Raw genomic sequence first — 13741 nt, 5'->3', positions numbered from 1 at the left:
ACTTGCTTTCTTTGTTTTAGCATATAGATTTCCATGTTTTTTTTTTCTTTGTAAATTATAAGTAAGGAGAGTGCCGATAAAGGTCGACAGGCTTTTCGCCCACAAAATAATGAAATACTAGTTTAGTGACTCTAAAATTATAAATTTGTAAGTTAGATAAAATTACATTTTAAACTCTAACAATATATACTTTAATTATGACCTTTAAAAATGATAAAATATCAATTTAATCTCTTCATAGAATTATAAAATTGTAAGTTTGACTCCTTCCAAAAAAAATTATAAATTAATTTTTATATATAATATAAAACCAACACTTTTGAGAGCCATTAAAATGAATACGGTCATAATCGTCTTTTCAATTAAGTTCTTTTTGGATTGATAAGATTTTGTAAAGGTATAATAGATGATTTTTTTTAAATTTCTTTAATACACCTCCTTTTTAACTAATTTCTTTTTTCCTCTCTCCAATTAATAAATAAATAAATCTACATTTATATATAATATAAAACCATCTCTTTTGAGAATAAAAGCAATAAAAAAAAACCTCTTACTCTTCAAAACCCTCTTCTTCTTACCAATGATAGTGTCCGTCGTGGTACCAATGATATCTTCTTACCACGGAGTGTTACTCTCTCCGTACCTAAATATCCTCTTACCAATGATAGCGCCCTGGCACTATCCAATACAAGAGTAACACGTGGTCAAACAGGATATTTAGGTAAGGCGCTATCATTGATATCACTTCCCTAAATGTCACTATCAAGCCTCGAATTAAATGCTCTTAAACGTACTTGATGTCCTTCCAAAAGACTTGTACAATACGCTTCAACATTATGATGGTCAATATGTCAAAAGCTAACACTTTTAAGAGAACAAATGAAGATAGCCAAACAAAACATGACCCACCCACCCTATTAACAATTCAAATTGCTCAAGTACAAGAATTATACACCCACTATTTCACAACACAGAAGACCATCGAAAATAGAAAACGCCTTTTGAATGTTAATTTGTCAATTAATATAATATCATGACACCGGGAATAAAAATATAAATACAGAAACACAAAGATTGAAGAAAATTGTATACATTTCAATAAAACGAAATGATGTATACAAAGAAAAAATTTGTACAAAATTATTGTACAACGAGACCTTTTCCCTTGTCAAAAGAAGTGTTCAGATCTGCGAGACCCTTCCCTTTGTCAAGAAAGGTACCAAGATCAATGCCATCGTCACCATCATCATAAGAGCTGGAAACATCCTTGCTAACACCACCATCTGCAGTAGCTCCCCCAAATGGTCCTACCTCAATTGTAGCATCTTCAGGGTGTTGAAATTGATTCCAGTGAGAGCACCCCTATAGTATACTCACCTCCCGAAATAATGACAGAATTTCTTGCATTCTGATAATAGGAATGATTGCTTCCACGATATCTACGACCTTCTCGGCCACTTACCAACTTTTCAATTTTTTCCCTTCGACGAGCTTTTTCTCCACTCAAAGCCTAGATCCGCCTCTCCAACCTTTTATTAAAAAAGTTAAGGTGTGCCTCTAACTAACAAATTCTCCTATCTCACTCATGAATCTATGCGAAAAAATCCTTTGTCTCTTTTTGCCATTAATCTCTCTCGCTTTGAGGCACAACTTTTGAAGGTGTGTACCCCACACTAGCGAGAGCTCTAATGGCAGCTCATGTTGTTTACGCTATAAGGATTTTGGCAAGGACCTGACAGGAGTAGCCTTAGGTAAAGCATCACTGGAAGCAATTGGTCGTCGGAGGTGAGGCTCAGGACCTGTGAAGTCATCGATAACTATTCCCCTGGACCTTGCAAAAGGCTCTTACCTAGATGACTCGTTTTTCAATCGTTTCCTCTCAGAGTCCCCAACACCTTTGTTGGGCCTTTTTAACCTAGCCAAGGTAGCATTACTTACACAATACCAAAAAAAGGGGTTAACCCCAAAAAATATGCAAAATGGCAAGCATTATCTGAGAAACTGTTACCAGATTCATCGTTGTTAACATTAAGAAGTTCTGGAACACCCAAGTGGCTATCATCATACAACTAAGGAATAATTTGGTCAATATTTGGAGGTACTGCCGAATTGTGATTAGGTAGGTGGCAAAGCTTATTGATATAGCAAATGGGTTCCAAGGCCACCCCTCGCAAATATTTAGTTATCCCGAATCTAACGTGGGAGGGAAAGGCATATGATACGAAGGTATCGTCTCATCATTCTCGAACCATCCGTCATGTCTTGAGTTGTGTACTCCCTAATACCTCCCTCCTCAAGACAATATTTAAGGACGCCTTTCAAAGTAATTTTGAGATGGACCACCATAATTCCCTTTTGGTTTATCAATTTGAATTGGTAGGAACCTCCAAGAATGTCATGTAAACGTGGATGATAATAACATTTCCCAGTAGAAGGTCGTGTCTACTTAATAGGAATATTAAATCTTCTACCAAACTTCAGCTCTACTAGGATATATTTGTTGTAATTAATATGCATGGTCACCGTCTCACCATAAAACAGGTTCTCTATCTTAGGGACAAACTCGAATAACTCGAGAAGCCTATCTTTATTTAACTCTCACAAAAAATACGTATACTAAAACATCCGATCGAAATGATATATCCCCCTTTTGTGAAACATGATGAAAAATCCAACAGGTAGACACCAAGAAAGAATTGACAGTTGCCCTGCTGCCACATTAAAGTCATACAAAACGCCCCAAATGAAATCCAGAAGGGGAGGGGAAGCGTAAAACCCACTTCTAGAAGAAACAATGGAAGGAAAAATCTTGGCCTTCCACCAGCTTTGCTAACATTATGTGATCTTTCCGAGGGGTCGTAGAACATGGATAACTAAGGCTAACAACAAGCTTGTCATTATCCCTCTCAGACCTTCTAGCAACATGTTAGCCAAATTTTATCGATGTCATTTTCTAACCCTTTCGATTCCTATCTCAATGGAGCACGTCCAAAACGACCACCAGCCTTACCTTGACTTTTGTCAAACCGTTCATCTCCCTGTAGCCATTTTTTAACAAAATTGCAAGAAGTAGCTTTAACAAGGATAAAAAAGAAGCACCATAAGGTGAATCGAAGCAAATAAACTACTAAAATGTAAAAATCATTGTAGAAAATTAACAAAAGCAAGAAAACAGCCAGAAACAATTGCAAAAATTTCAAACAACAAGGAAGTAAAGTAATTTTGAAGAAGACAACCCGGGATATATATATAAACCTATCTCCCAAAACGCATCGTTTTGAAGGATAATTAGCAACCAAGGGCAACTCATCGCCTGTCTAAAAAGGTTGTTGATCATCATTATCACCACTCCCTGAAAATACAGTCCTTAAAGTACATTTATGGCAGAACCTCAAACATTTGGATATAATGTTTCCCCGTGAAATAAAGCCACCATCTGGAGCGACCAAGAAAAGAGAAAGTTATCATATCGAAGCGCATCGAGGAAGGCCACTCCTCTTGACTCAAAAAAAAAAAGGGAATATTGTTACCCCAATTTCTGACAAGACACATGGCAAGCTTAGAAGACTCCTGAACAGTAAGCCTACCACCAGCAAACCAAGTGATCTCTTATGAGCTCACCCTTTCGAGTTGACTATTTGGACAAAAAATAGTTTAATCTTCATTGGGAACATGAAGCCATTTGGTTACCAAACATCACATGGGCTCAATTGCTTTATCCCATTGGAGTGGAAATGAATAATATGATCTATCTTGTCACAGACATCTTTGGCCCATCAAAGACATCCCACGAGCTATATAATGATAGCTAAATGGCAAGTCCAACACGTTAACACCATCCTGCATAGGACCCCTGCCTGTAAATACTTCCAAGAATGATGAAGATAGGGGACCCTGGAAGGACACTAAGTCTGGCTATAAATACTCCAAACTCTTTTTAATGTTATTCTCAATAACTTCCAGCTCTCTGTCCTGATAATAAGTGCTAAAAGTAACATGTTTTAATATTATTCTTAATATATTTTTGGATGATTATTCAATTTAAAATGATGAATTTTATGCTCCTAATCCTTTAAATTCATGTTTTTATACTTAGGAGAGCATTTAGGAGCAAAATGAGCAAAAAATGAGTGAAAATCGAAAAATCAGAGCAAGTTTCAAGAGCCATACAAGCTGGGCCATTCCACACGTACTGGACAATGGCTGTGTGAGCCACACAGGCTTCCACACGACCATGTGCTAGACCGTGTCAATTTCGCGAACTGCGCTCTAAACAGTAGAGCCATCATTGAATACTCAAGAAAACAACTCGAAAAACACCATTGAAGCCGACTCTGAAATAGATTTTCATCAAGATTGAAGATCTCCTTTTTGATTTCTTTGAAGTTTATTATGAGTTTCTTTGTTTCTTGTGGTTATACTGTCTTTGGGATGTTTTTATTTGCTATCATGAACTAATTTTCCAACTACCTAGGGAGATGAACCGTAGGATAGATTCTGTTATTTGATTTCTATTTTTACGCAATAATACTTAAATCTTATTCTCAATTATGTGTGCTTAATTCTTGGTTTAATATTTTTAGACTATTAATCCATGTTTGATGGACCCTGTTTCTAGTGTAATTGAGTGAAGTTGCATGCAATCCTAAAAATAGGGAGACATAAATCTACCGAATTAGAGTAAAATCTAACAAGGAAATCCATAAATTGAGTTAATGCGATGATAGGAGTTTTAATTAGAAAAAAATTTCAATTAATCAACCTAGAGCCAGTTGCTCTTAGTCTTGAAGAGAGAAATTAACATAATTTAAGGATTTCTATGAATCAAGATACTAAGTGAAGAAATTACGTAATTTAGATTGATAATGACAGATGAAGTCTAGGTGGATTCTTTCCTAAGTATTGTTTTGCTTCTTGGTTGTTAATCGTTTATTTTCCTGATTTGTTCTTTGTTGTGTTCTTTAGTTAATTAATTTAGTTCATTTTAGTTTTAATCAATCACTCCAATTTATTAGTTAAATAATAAAAAGACAGTTATTACTAGTACTTTTAGTCCTCGTGGAAACAATATTTTTACTCACCGTACCTATACTATTAATTGATAGATGCACTTGCATTTGTCAAATTTTTAGTTGACTTACGGCTGCAATCACCTGACTAGGTGAACCGAACTCCTCAACTACCATTCTCCTCTCTCTATACTCTTCTCTGTATTAACAAAAGCCAAAATGTAGGAATCCTGAACATGCCCGTGTAGGAATCCTAACCTAGCTCAAAATGATCTCGCTTTAATTAATAGCCTTCAGTTGGCTTAAATAAGACTATTTATGCCTATTTGTGATTTATGCTTGAAAGTTCTAGCAAAAGTATCACAAATCTCCTATACTAACTTTGGATTACATTTTAGCATCTATTAAAATTTGGTGTTTATATACAAAGTATAAATAATAAATTTAACCCTAAATATTTTCACTTTTAATCAATTTGACTCTTATTCTTTTACTAAAAGTAAAAGGTTTAAAAGGTCAAAAAGACATTAATAATAAATTAAAAAATTAACTAAGCTAATTTAAAATTTAAAATTTATTTAAAAAATCATAAACAAAATTTATAAAAATAACAAAACCGACTATACGTAGCCTTGTAGTACAAGAAATTTATTGATACAAGTTCTTCCACACTTATGTAATGTCGACAAGGTAATTAAAAAAAAGCTGCAAAATGCAATCCAGTTTTTTATTTTATTGTGTTCTCTTTTCAAGATAGAAATGGCAGATTTCCGAAAATATTTAGAGCAAAATAAATGTCGCAGACATTGATTTTCAAGTCTGGAAAATGTAAACCAAATATCTTTTATTACTCGAGCTTGAGCTTATTGATGCAATAATTTTTAGATTGCACCTGTGATAAAATATTTGTTCAAAGTAACCCCTTGCTCCGATAATTGATTTTCATCAATTATCAAACATATGAAGCTTCCATAACAGTAGCAATGCCGATAGTCTTAATGCATCCACTAATTATAAAAAGCATATATGAATTATATTCGAATGATCCTACACCAAAAAGTTCATTAAAAAAAAGGGACAACCCAAGATTCAACAAAAATTTTAAACTCCACATCTCAAACGGAACTAAATAGTGAAACCAATAACCTTTAACAAAATTGTATGAAACTAGCTAGCCACTAGAAATTCAGTACTTAACTGGGGCAAGGATGTCGAGTTGAGAGCCGAGTTTCTCTTCTACAGTCTTCTCGGCTTTTACCCTAAGCTTGTTCAGCTGCTTCTTCCTCTCATATGCAACCTGAGCCCTTTCCTTCCTCTTCTTCTCCAGCTCCTGATGTCCACAGTTTAGTTAGAAACAATATTTTTAGTAATGTAATTTATCTATTAATTTCACATCCTCAAGGTTCAAAAGAATGGCTTCTAAGAAAATTTTCAAAAGATAAGCTATAATAATATATAAATAAGGGCACTTGACATAAATAACATATATTTACAATTAGGAATGCAAGACATAAAGTCGAAATCCCATTGGGATCCCTTAAAAGGTAAAGAAGTAATGTAACAATACATATTTTGGGTCGGATTCCTTATATTTTTCCTTGATGCAAGTACAAATTTAATTAGAGATCAGTACAGTAAATTCATAAAGCTTTAAACAGGATACATCCTAGTCTTTAGTACCAATCTATGTTACTCCAACTCTACATTCTTCCTAAAGTACATTTGTCCGATGTCCATGTCGGAGACATTCAAAACATGGAAATGAGGATATAATCATCCAAATATATATACGACCATCCAAATAAGATGGATATTTTACATGCAAATCTTTCCTAAAAGCTCCAAGAGGAAAAAGAAACACATCCCTGGATTGAATGTTATCTCAACAACTAAACATGCAATTAAAAACATGCAAATACAAAGTTAACCAACACAAACTTAAGCCATACATTAAGTTAAATAATGCTTCTCTCAAAAAAAACAATGGTACGAATGGATCGAAGAATAGCCAATTGCAACGCACAGAATGACAAGATAATACTCACCCTGATTGTGTCATAATGGTTCCATCCAACCTCAGATGACAAGCGGCCCAACAAGCAGTACTTGTGCCCCTTCTGAAGCCTCAAAACCCTAATTTCATTTTTGAAACATATCAGGAAAGAATTACAAGAAAAATCAGACTTATATATTGCAAATATAAAAAAAGAAAGACGATTGAGAAACTTACTTAAGAGCATCAGGGATGACCATCCTCTTAATCTTATCATATGGGGAAGGAATTCCCTCATAAGCTTTCAAACGAGCAAGGGCAGCTGCTCCACGCTTAGTCTTATGAGGTATCATTCTGCAAAGGTCATCATTACGAAATTGCAGTTGGATTCAGCTTCAATTCTTACAGAAACAAAAACCATTTCAATTTAGCACTAGATGTTTCAACATCAATTAAAAATAAGACATTAGTCTTATGAGGCATCATTCTGCAAATGTTGTCATTATCCATGAAATCTTTACAGAATTGCAGTTAGATTCAGCTTCAATTCTACACAGAAAAAAGAAAAGATAGGAATATTTACAAAACCCAGTTCAATTTAGCCCTAGATGTTTCAAAACCAGTTCAAAATAGAACTAGTCTTATGAGGTATCATCCTGCAAATGTTGTCATTATCCAGGAATTATTTAGAAAATTGTAGTTGAATTCAGCTCCAAATCTTTATAGAAACAAAGAGTAAGATTGAAATCTTTACAAAAACCCTCTAGATGTTTCAAAATCAGCCAACTGACCCGCGAACAGTGCGCCAAAAGATCTTGGCGGGAGCTCGGAAATGGATGGGACCATGAGAAGGCTTGGTGTTCATCCGTTTGCGGAGGAATCTCAAGTACTTCATCTTCTGTCGAACGAGTCCTCCCGACATGCAGATCTCCTCGCATCTCACAACCACCACTTTCTGGCCGTTGAGCAGCTCCTTGGCCACGATCGAAGCCAACCGCCCCAACATGTGGTGGCGGGCATCCACCACCACCTTCTTAGCGCACACTCCAGATCCGGACACCATTGTTTTCGCCTTATTGGAGCTCCCCTTCTCTCTCTCTCTCTGGAAGGAATCGCTAAGCGAAGAAGAAAGCGGATTTATATACGAATTACAGTGAGGTCGCTAGGGTTTTCTTTTCAGTTACCCAGTGTTAAACTGCTGGTCTGTGATTCGGTGCGCTCAGATCTATGGGTGTATTACTAGAACGAAGCAGAATTACCAGTAAATTTACGCCATGTCAGTAATTTGAATTTTTTATTACTAAATTGAAAAAACAATAATGACTTTGAGCCTTCAGTTTGGAGCATGAAGTCTAAAAGATCATAGATTAAAAAAAAGTTTAGGCCCAATAATTTTTTCCTCAAAAAAAATTCAAAATTTTCAAAATTCGACCGGTAATTGATTAGATCATCAATTTAATTGATTTGATATTTACTCTATTCAAATAAATAAATTATAAAAAAAGTGTGTTAAAAAAAATAGGTTCAATCGATATAAAAATCTATTTATCCAATTTAGATCAATATTTCATCCGATTTTTTATTTAATCAATCAATTTAATTTAATTTAAAAAATATTAAATTTAAAGAGATAAAGATAAACAACGACTACACCTCATATTTGTTGGATTGTATTATACTTGACACGTATTTATGATTTTCTTTTTTCACTTAGGGTCTATTTGTTTGAAAGGAAAATATTTTTCGAAAAAGGTTTTCAGGCTTTTCCGTTGTTTGTTTGGTTGAAAATATTTTCTTAAGGAAAAATCAATTACAAAACACGGGAAAAAGAACTCTTAATTTTGGAAAATGTCTTACCGTTTCTAATTCGGTAAGACATTTTCAGGAAAATTAGAAGAACACAGATTTTCTTCTGTTTCAGTTCCACAGTTAAAAATGACCATTTCTTCTTTTCTCTTCTATTCCCCTTTCTTTTAAGTTAGGCAATTGTTCTTACATTCGAGTTTGAACTAAGCAATTATTTTTGTTTCAAGGCTTGAATTTTTGTTTTGTCCAAGATAAATCTCAAAACATGGCAATGGTTTTTATATAATGGTTTAAAATTTTTTTGTCTAACTTTTTTAGAGTAATATAAGAATTTGGCAACTTGTACATGCTTGATATTAAATACATTTTTTTTTTTAAATTTAAAACAGTTTTTCCGAAAATTATTTTCAAGAAATCTGGCAAATAACAGAAAATATTTTACACAGATTCATCCAAACACCAGAAAAGTAAATCATTTCCAGAAAAGTAAATTATTTTCTAGAAATCATTTTCCGAAAAATATTTTACTGGCAAACAAACAGAACCTTAATTTTTCTCCTTTGATTTCATTGCACACTATTTCTTCTACGTCTTTTTTGTTTCTGTTTCAATATTAAATAGGTGCTGAGATCTAATTTACTATTTTTCAAATCATTTAATTTCTTAACCAAAATTATTAAATGGAAATGTGGGCAGATTAAAACTCGATTTAAATTAAAAATTTTAAATTTTGAGTTAATCAAATTGAGTTATTCAATTTTTTCAAGTAAACTCGAATTACTTATTCGAGTTTTGAGTTCAATATCGAATAATTTGAGTTATAATTCGAATAACTCAAATAATAGATTAGTGTAAATACACCTTTGGCCCATGTCAATTTTGAAAATAAACAAATTAGTCGCTCTCAGCAAAAATTACAAAAAGAAAAACTCAAAATATTTATAAAAATCTAAATTTTATATTTTTTAAAAAAATTATAAAATTTAAAAGTATTAAAAATATAAAGATATAAAAAAATTTAAAAATCTAAAATAATAATTTGTATGAGCTAAATAAGTAAATTAATTATTCAAGTTTATCATACTAAATTATCATTTTTTTCCCTCTTATTTTGCTTTGAAAAAGTTTTTAAAAATATTAAATTTATATGCTCTAACATAGAATTAGTTGTATTATAATAAGATTTTAATTTGACATGTTTAATTTTTTAAATTTAACTCGAACAATTTCATTCAATTAAACTCAACTCGAATTTAATTTTACTCGATTCAATTTAAAAAAATTTCAAATCGAGTTAAAATAATAAAATGAGACTCATCAACTCAAAATTTTTTTCTTTCAATTCAATCAAACGTTCAATCCTACCCACCCAAATTGTTCCTTAGACATAAAATTCATTTGATAAAGAACTAATACCTTTTATACGTCATTTCACGTAAGGATATACGACATTTATTTAAGAATTATCAAGTTATTAGGAGATGTTGGAATTGGATATACTCTTTTGCACAAGTCTCTTCCATTGTTGATGGAACTTGGGAGGAATGACTTGTGGCAAACTTAATACTGATAGGTCCTGGAAGAGTCGGGATTGGAGCTCTTATTAGGGGTAATACAAGTGGTTGGATAAACTAGAGCGTATAAACATATTTTACAAGCCACTAGTATTGAAGTGAAACTTTGAGCTTTAAAATATATATTGTCGTTTGGCCGGAGATCTTCACATTGTTAATTTTGAAATTGAAATGGATGCCATTATCATTTTCCTTTCATTTCTTATGATAAAAATTCTAATTTGTATTTATCCCCTCTAATTGATAAGTGTGGGATATCCAGGGTATGACTTCTAAAGCACTTAGGTATGTCTTACACAATGGTAACAGGTGTGTTAACGAGTTAGCACGACTTGACGGTAATCTCCAAAATAGCCCCTCTACTTATGATGTTTTACTAATTCAAAGTTTGTTCTATTTATGTAAAATCCTCCTAGTTACTTAAATCTTATGTTAGCTTTTGATTGGTAGAAGTACTAAGGAAGCCCCTAAACTTAGGGGCGGATTGCATTTTAACCCTTCTATTAAAAAAAAGGGTAAAAATAACTCTTACATATTTTGAAACATGCAAATTAGTCGCTCTGTTAAAATTTAATACTAAATGATGATGCGGAACATTAATTTAAGTGGTTTATTATTAATTTAGTCCCTAAACTATAGCTAAAATGTGATTTTGATTTTTTTAAATTTTCTTAACAATAATTATAAAAAATTAAAAAGAATCTGAAAAAAATAAATATAGATTATTGAAAATATATTAAAAATATTAAAAATTATGTGAAAATATTTTTATGAATAAAAATTCTAAATAAAAAATTCTAAACGTTCAAAATATATACGTAAACAAATCTAAAAAATTTACATAAAAAAATCTTTAAAAAAATTATCAAACTTTCGAGTCGAAACCCAAAAGTCATCATATTTTTACAAGACTTTCTTCCTTTTTTTTACAAAACCCAGAAGAATAAAAAAGATTTCTCATGCTAAATTGAATCCAAAAATAAGTAAATAGATAAAAACTTGATTGAAGTGAAAAAAAATACATAAAAATACTCACTTTCAATTTTCTTATGCTTTCATTAATGTTCATTTGCATCTTCGCTGCTCATGCTTTCAACTAAAAGATACATAAAAATTTATTTAACGTTTAGTTTATTCTACTTTAGCGAATACTCAATTTTGCATCTCTTATGCTTTTCATATGTCTTGATGGTATATAATCACTGCTATAAAATTTTAATTACTCATTTTCACATCCCCTTGGTTATTACAACTTTTTCATTTGAAGATCTTATTGTTTAATACCTTAAGAAGCTTTAATCTTTAAGTTACTGGGTTTTGAATTTTTAATATAAATTTATGGGTTCTAAATAAGAACTCCATGAATTTTGAAATTTTAGGAAATAATATTTTAAACTTAAGAGAATAAATAAAATATAAAAAGTGGAATTTTAATCCAAAGCCATCAACACGTCTCTAAAGGTGAAGAAACAATGAAAGGAGCTCTCTGTTTTCATCTTCTTCGTCACCAAAAAGACATACAAAATCGAAAGATTTTGTTTACTATAAATATGTTGTTTCTTTAGTTTAATTGTATTTCAACAATAATAAGACCATAATTTTATTGAAATGAGTACTTTTAAAATTGTAATGGAGAGCGTATTTAACAGGTAAAGTTAATGTCTCATTGCATTAGATAATTCTCATGAAGTCAATAATTTTATTGGAAATAAAAAATGTTTCCCTATTATTTAAAGTAAGCTCAAATTTTCACATACAAAAAAAAGAATCATGATTCACCAAAAATAAGCTTCTTTAAATGTAAGTTTTAAATTTAATAAAACTTGGCTTGGTTTTGTTTTAATGGAAATCTAGCTTTAATTTCTTAAGGAAAAAAGAAGATAACAAAAGGTAAAAAAAATTCTTAAAGTACCAAAATAAAATTTTGACTTTAGTTCAAGGACTAAATTAGTAATTAACTATTTAAATTAATGTGCCATGTCATCCTCTTAGTGGTAGTTAATGGACAAGTCACCAAAATAGTTAATGACTATTATATAACTTTTGAAAGTTGGGTGACTGAAATATAATTTTAAATAAAGTTTAGGGACAATTGGTGTAGTTTACCCTAATTTTTGTGTGTGTTTTATCTCAACTTTTTAAGTTATTTTGCAAGTGACTTGAAAGAGTGTATTCCTTTTCGTATTTTAATATCTTTACATAACGTCAATAGGTTACAAAGAGTTAAAAATTATGCTTTTAATTTTTTTTAAAATTTTTAGAGTTAGGATTAAAACGACAGATTTTGTAAATTTTGAGGGCCAAATTTATTGAATTTTTTAGAATTATAATTAAAATTAAAAAATTTGTAAACATTGAGGGCTAAATTTATTGAATTTTCAACATAATTTTTAATAATTTATAGTAATTTTTAAATTATTTTTAAATTATTGTTAGGAAAAATTTTAAAAATCAAGATGATATTTTAGCTATAGTTGAGGGACTAAATTACTAATTAACATTTACATTAACGTTCCATGTCATTATTTAACAAACAAATAACGAAGGAGTTAATTTACACATTTCAAAAATGTATAAAAACCAATTTATTCATTAATTTAGTAGAGAAATTAAAATGCAATCCATCTTTAAATACAAAAACTTTCTTGAGACTTTTACCACTTTTGATTTGCAAGGCTGCAATATATACCAACAATATTTTAATTTCACATTAGATATAGAATTCCTTTTTCAAAAAAACAAAATCAGATATATTTAATTTTGGCCCATTTTGAAAAAAAATGTTGATTTTAAAAAACATTTAAAGTTTTGGGCCGATTTTTGAGACATTTAGAGGAATAAGTTGATTTTTTTAGAAAGAAACAGAAAACGCGTCCTGCACGAAGACTTGTCATTAAAAATGTTTCTTATAGAACGCACTTTCTAGCATTTTAAATATATTAATTATTTTGGTTAGATGGCTAAATATTAATAGTTTTACTTTTGAGTTTCAGGTTCGATTCCTCTCCTATTCATATTTGAATTTTTATTTCATATTGTTTCAAATTTTACTTTTATTTTTAATTACTACTTTTAACATATTAACTCATTTAGTTAGATGGTTAAATAATAATAATTTTATCATTGAGTTTAGGTTCAAATCTTCTTCTAAGCATATTTTTATTTTTTATTTCATGTTGTTTCAAGCCTTTTTTTTAATTATTATTTTCAAGTTTTTTATTTTTAATTCATCTTTTTAATTAATAAATACTTTTTTATAAAATCAAATAATTATTGCTAATATATCATTATTTCTAATAAATATAATTTTTATGTGTAATATTTATTTTTCAATCCATATCACGATAAGTGTAGTAAAT

General features: G+C 30.9%; 1 protein-coding gene across 1 annotated transcript; it reads right to left on the bottom strand.

The window, feature by feature from the left end:
* Positions 1-6020: 6020 nt before the first annotated feature.
* On the bottom strand, positions 6021-8234 carry LOC107961307 (60S ribosomal protein L13a-4). Its single transcript, XM_016897478.2, has 4 exons — positions 7794-8234; positions 7240-7356; positions 7055-7142; positions 6021-6339 (listed from the first exon to the last, which is right to left on the bottom strand). The coding sequence occupies exons 1-4, from the start codon at positions 8063-8065 to the stop codon at positions 6196-6198; spliced, it is 621 nt and encodes a 206-aa protein (XP_016752967.2). The 5' UTR covers positions 8066-8234; the 3' UTR covers positions 6021-6195.
* Positions 8235-13741: the final 5507 nt, after the last annotated feature.

This window comes from Gossypium hirsutum, chromosome A08, assembly GCF_007990345.1.
Source record: "Gossypium hirsutum isolate 1008001.06 chromosome A08, Gossypium_hirsutum_v2.1, whole genome shotgun sequence".
NCBI classification, from domain to species: domain Eukaryota; kingdom Viridiplantae; phylum Streptophyta; class Magnoliopsida; order Malvales; family Malvaceae; genus Gossypium; species Gossypium hirsutum.
This window is presented reverse-complemented; position numbering and strand designations above follow the sequence as displayed.

What these genes read in the sequence shown, in the direction of transcription:
- LOC107961307 (XM_016897478.2), bottom strand. Translation starts at nt 8,065, where the DNA reads ATGGTGTCCGGATCTGGAGTGTGCGCTAAGAAGGTGGTGGTGGATGCC. An exon ending in TTTTGGCGCACTGTTCGCGG is followed by an intron (nt 7,357 to 7,793) that starts GTCAGTTGGCTG and finishes TGACCTTTGCAG; the next exon opens with AATGATACCTCATAAGACTA. An exon ending in ACCATTATGACACAATCAGG is followed by an intron (nt 6,340 to 7,054) that starts GTGAGTATTATC and finishes TGTGGACATCAG; the next exon opens with GAGCTGGAGAAGAAGAGGAA.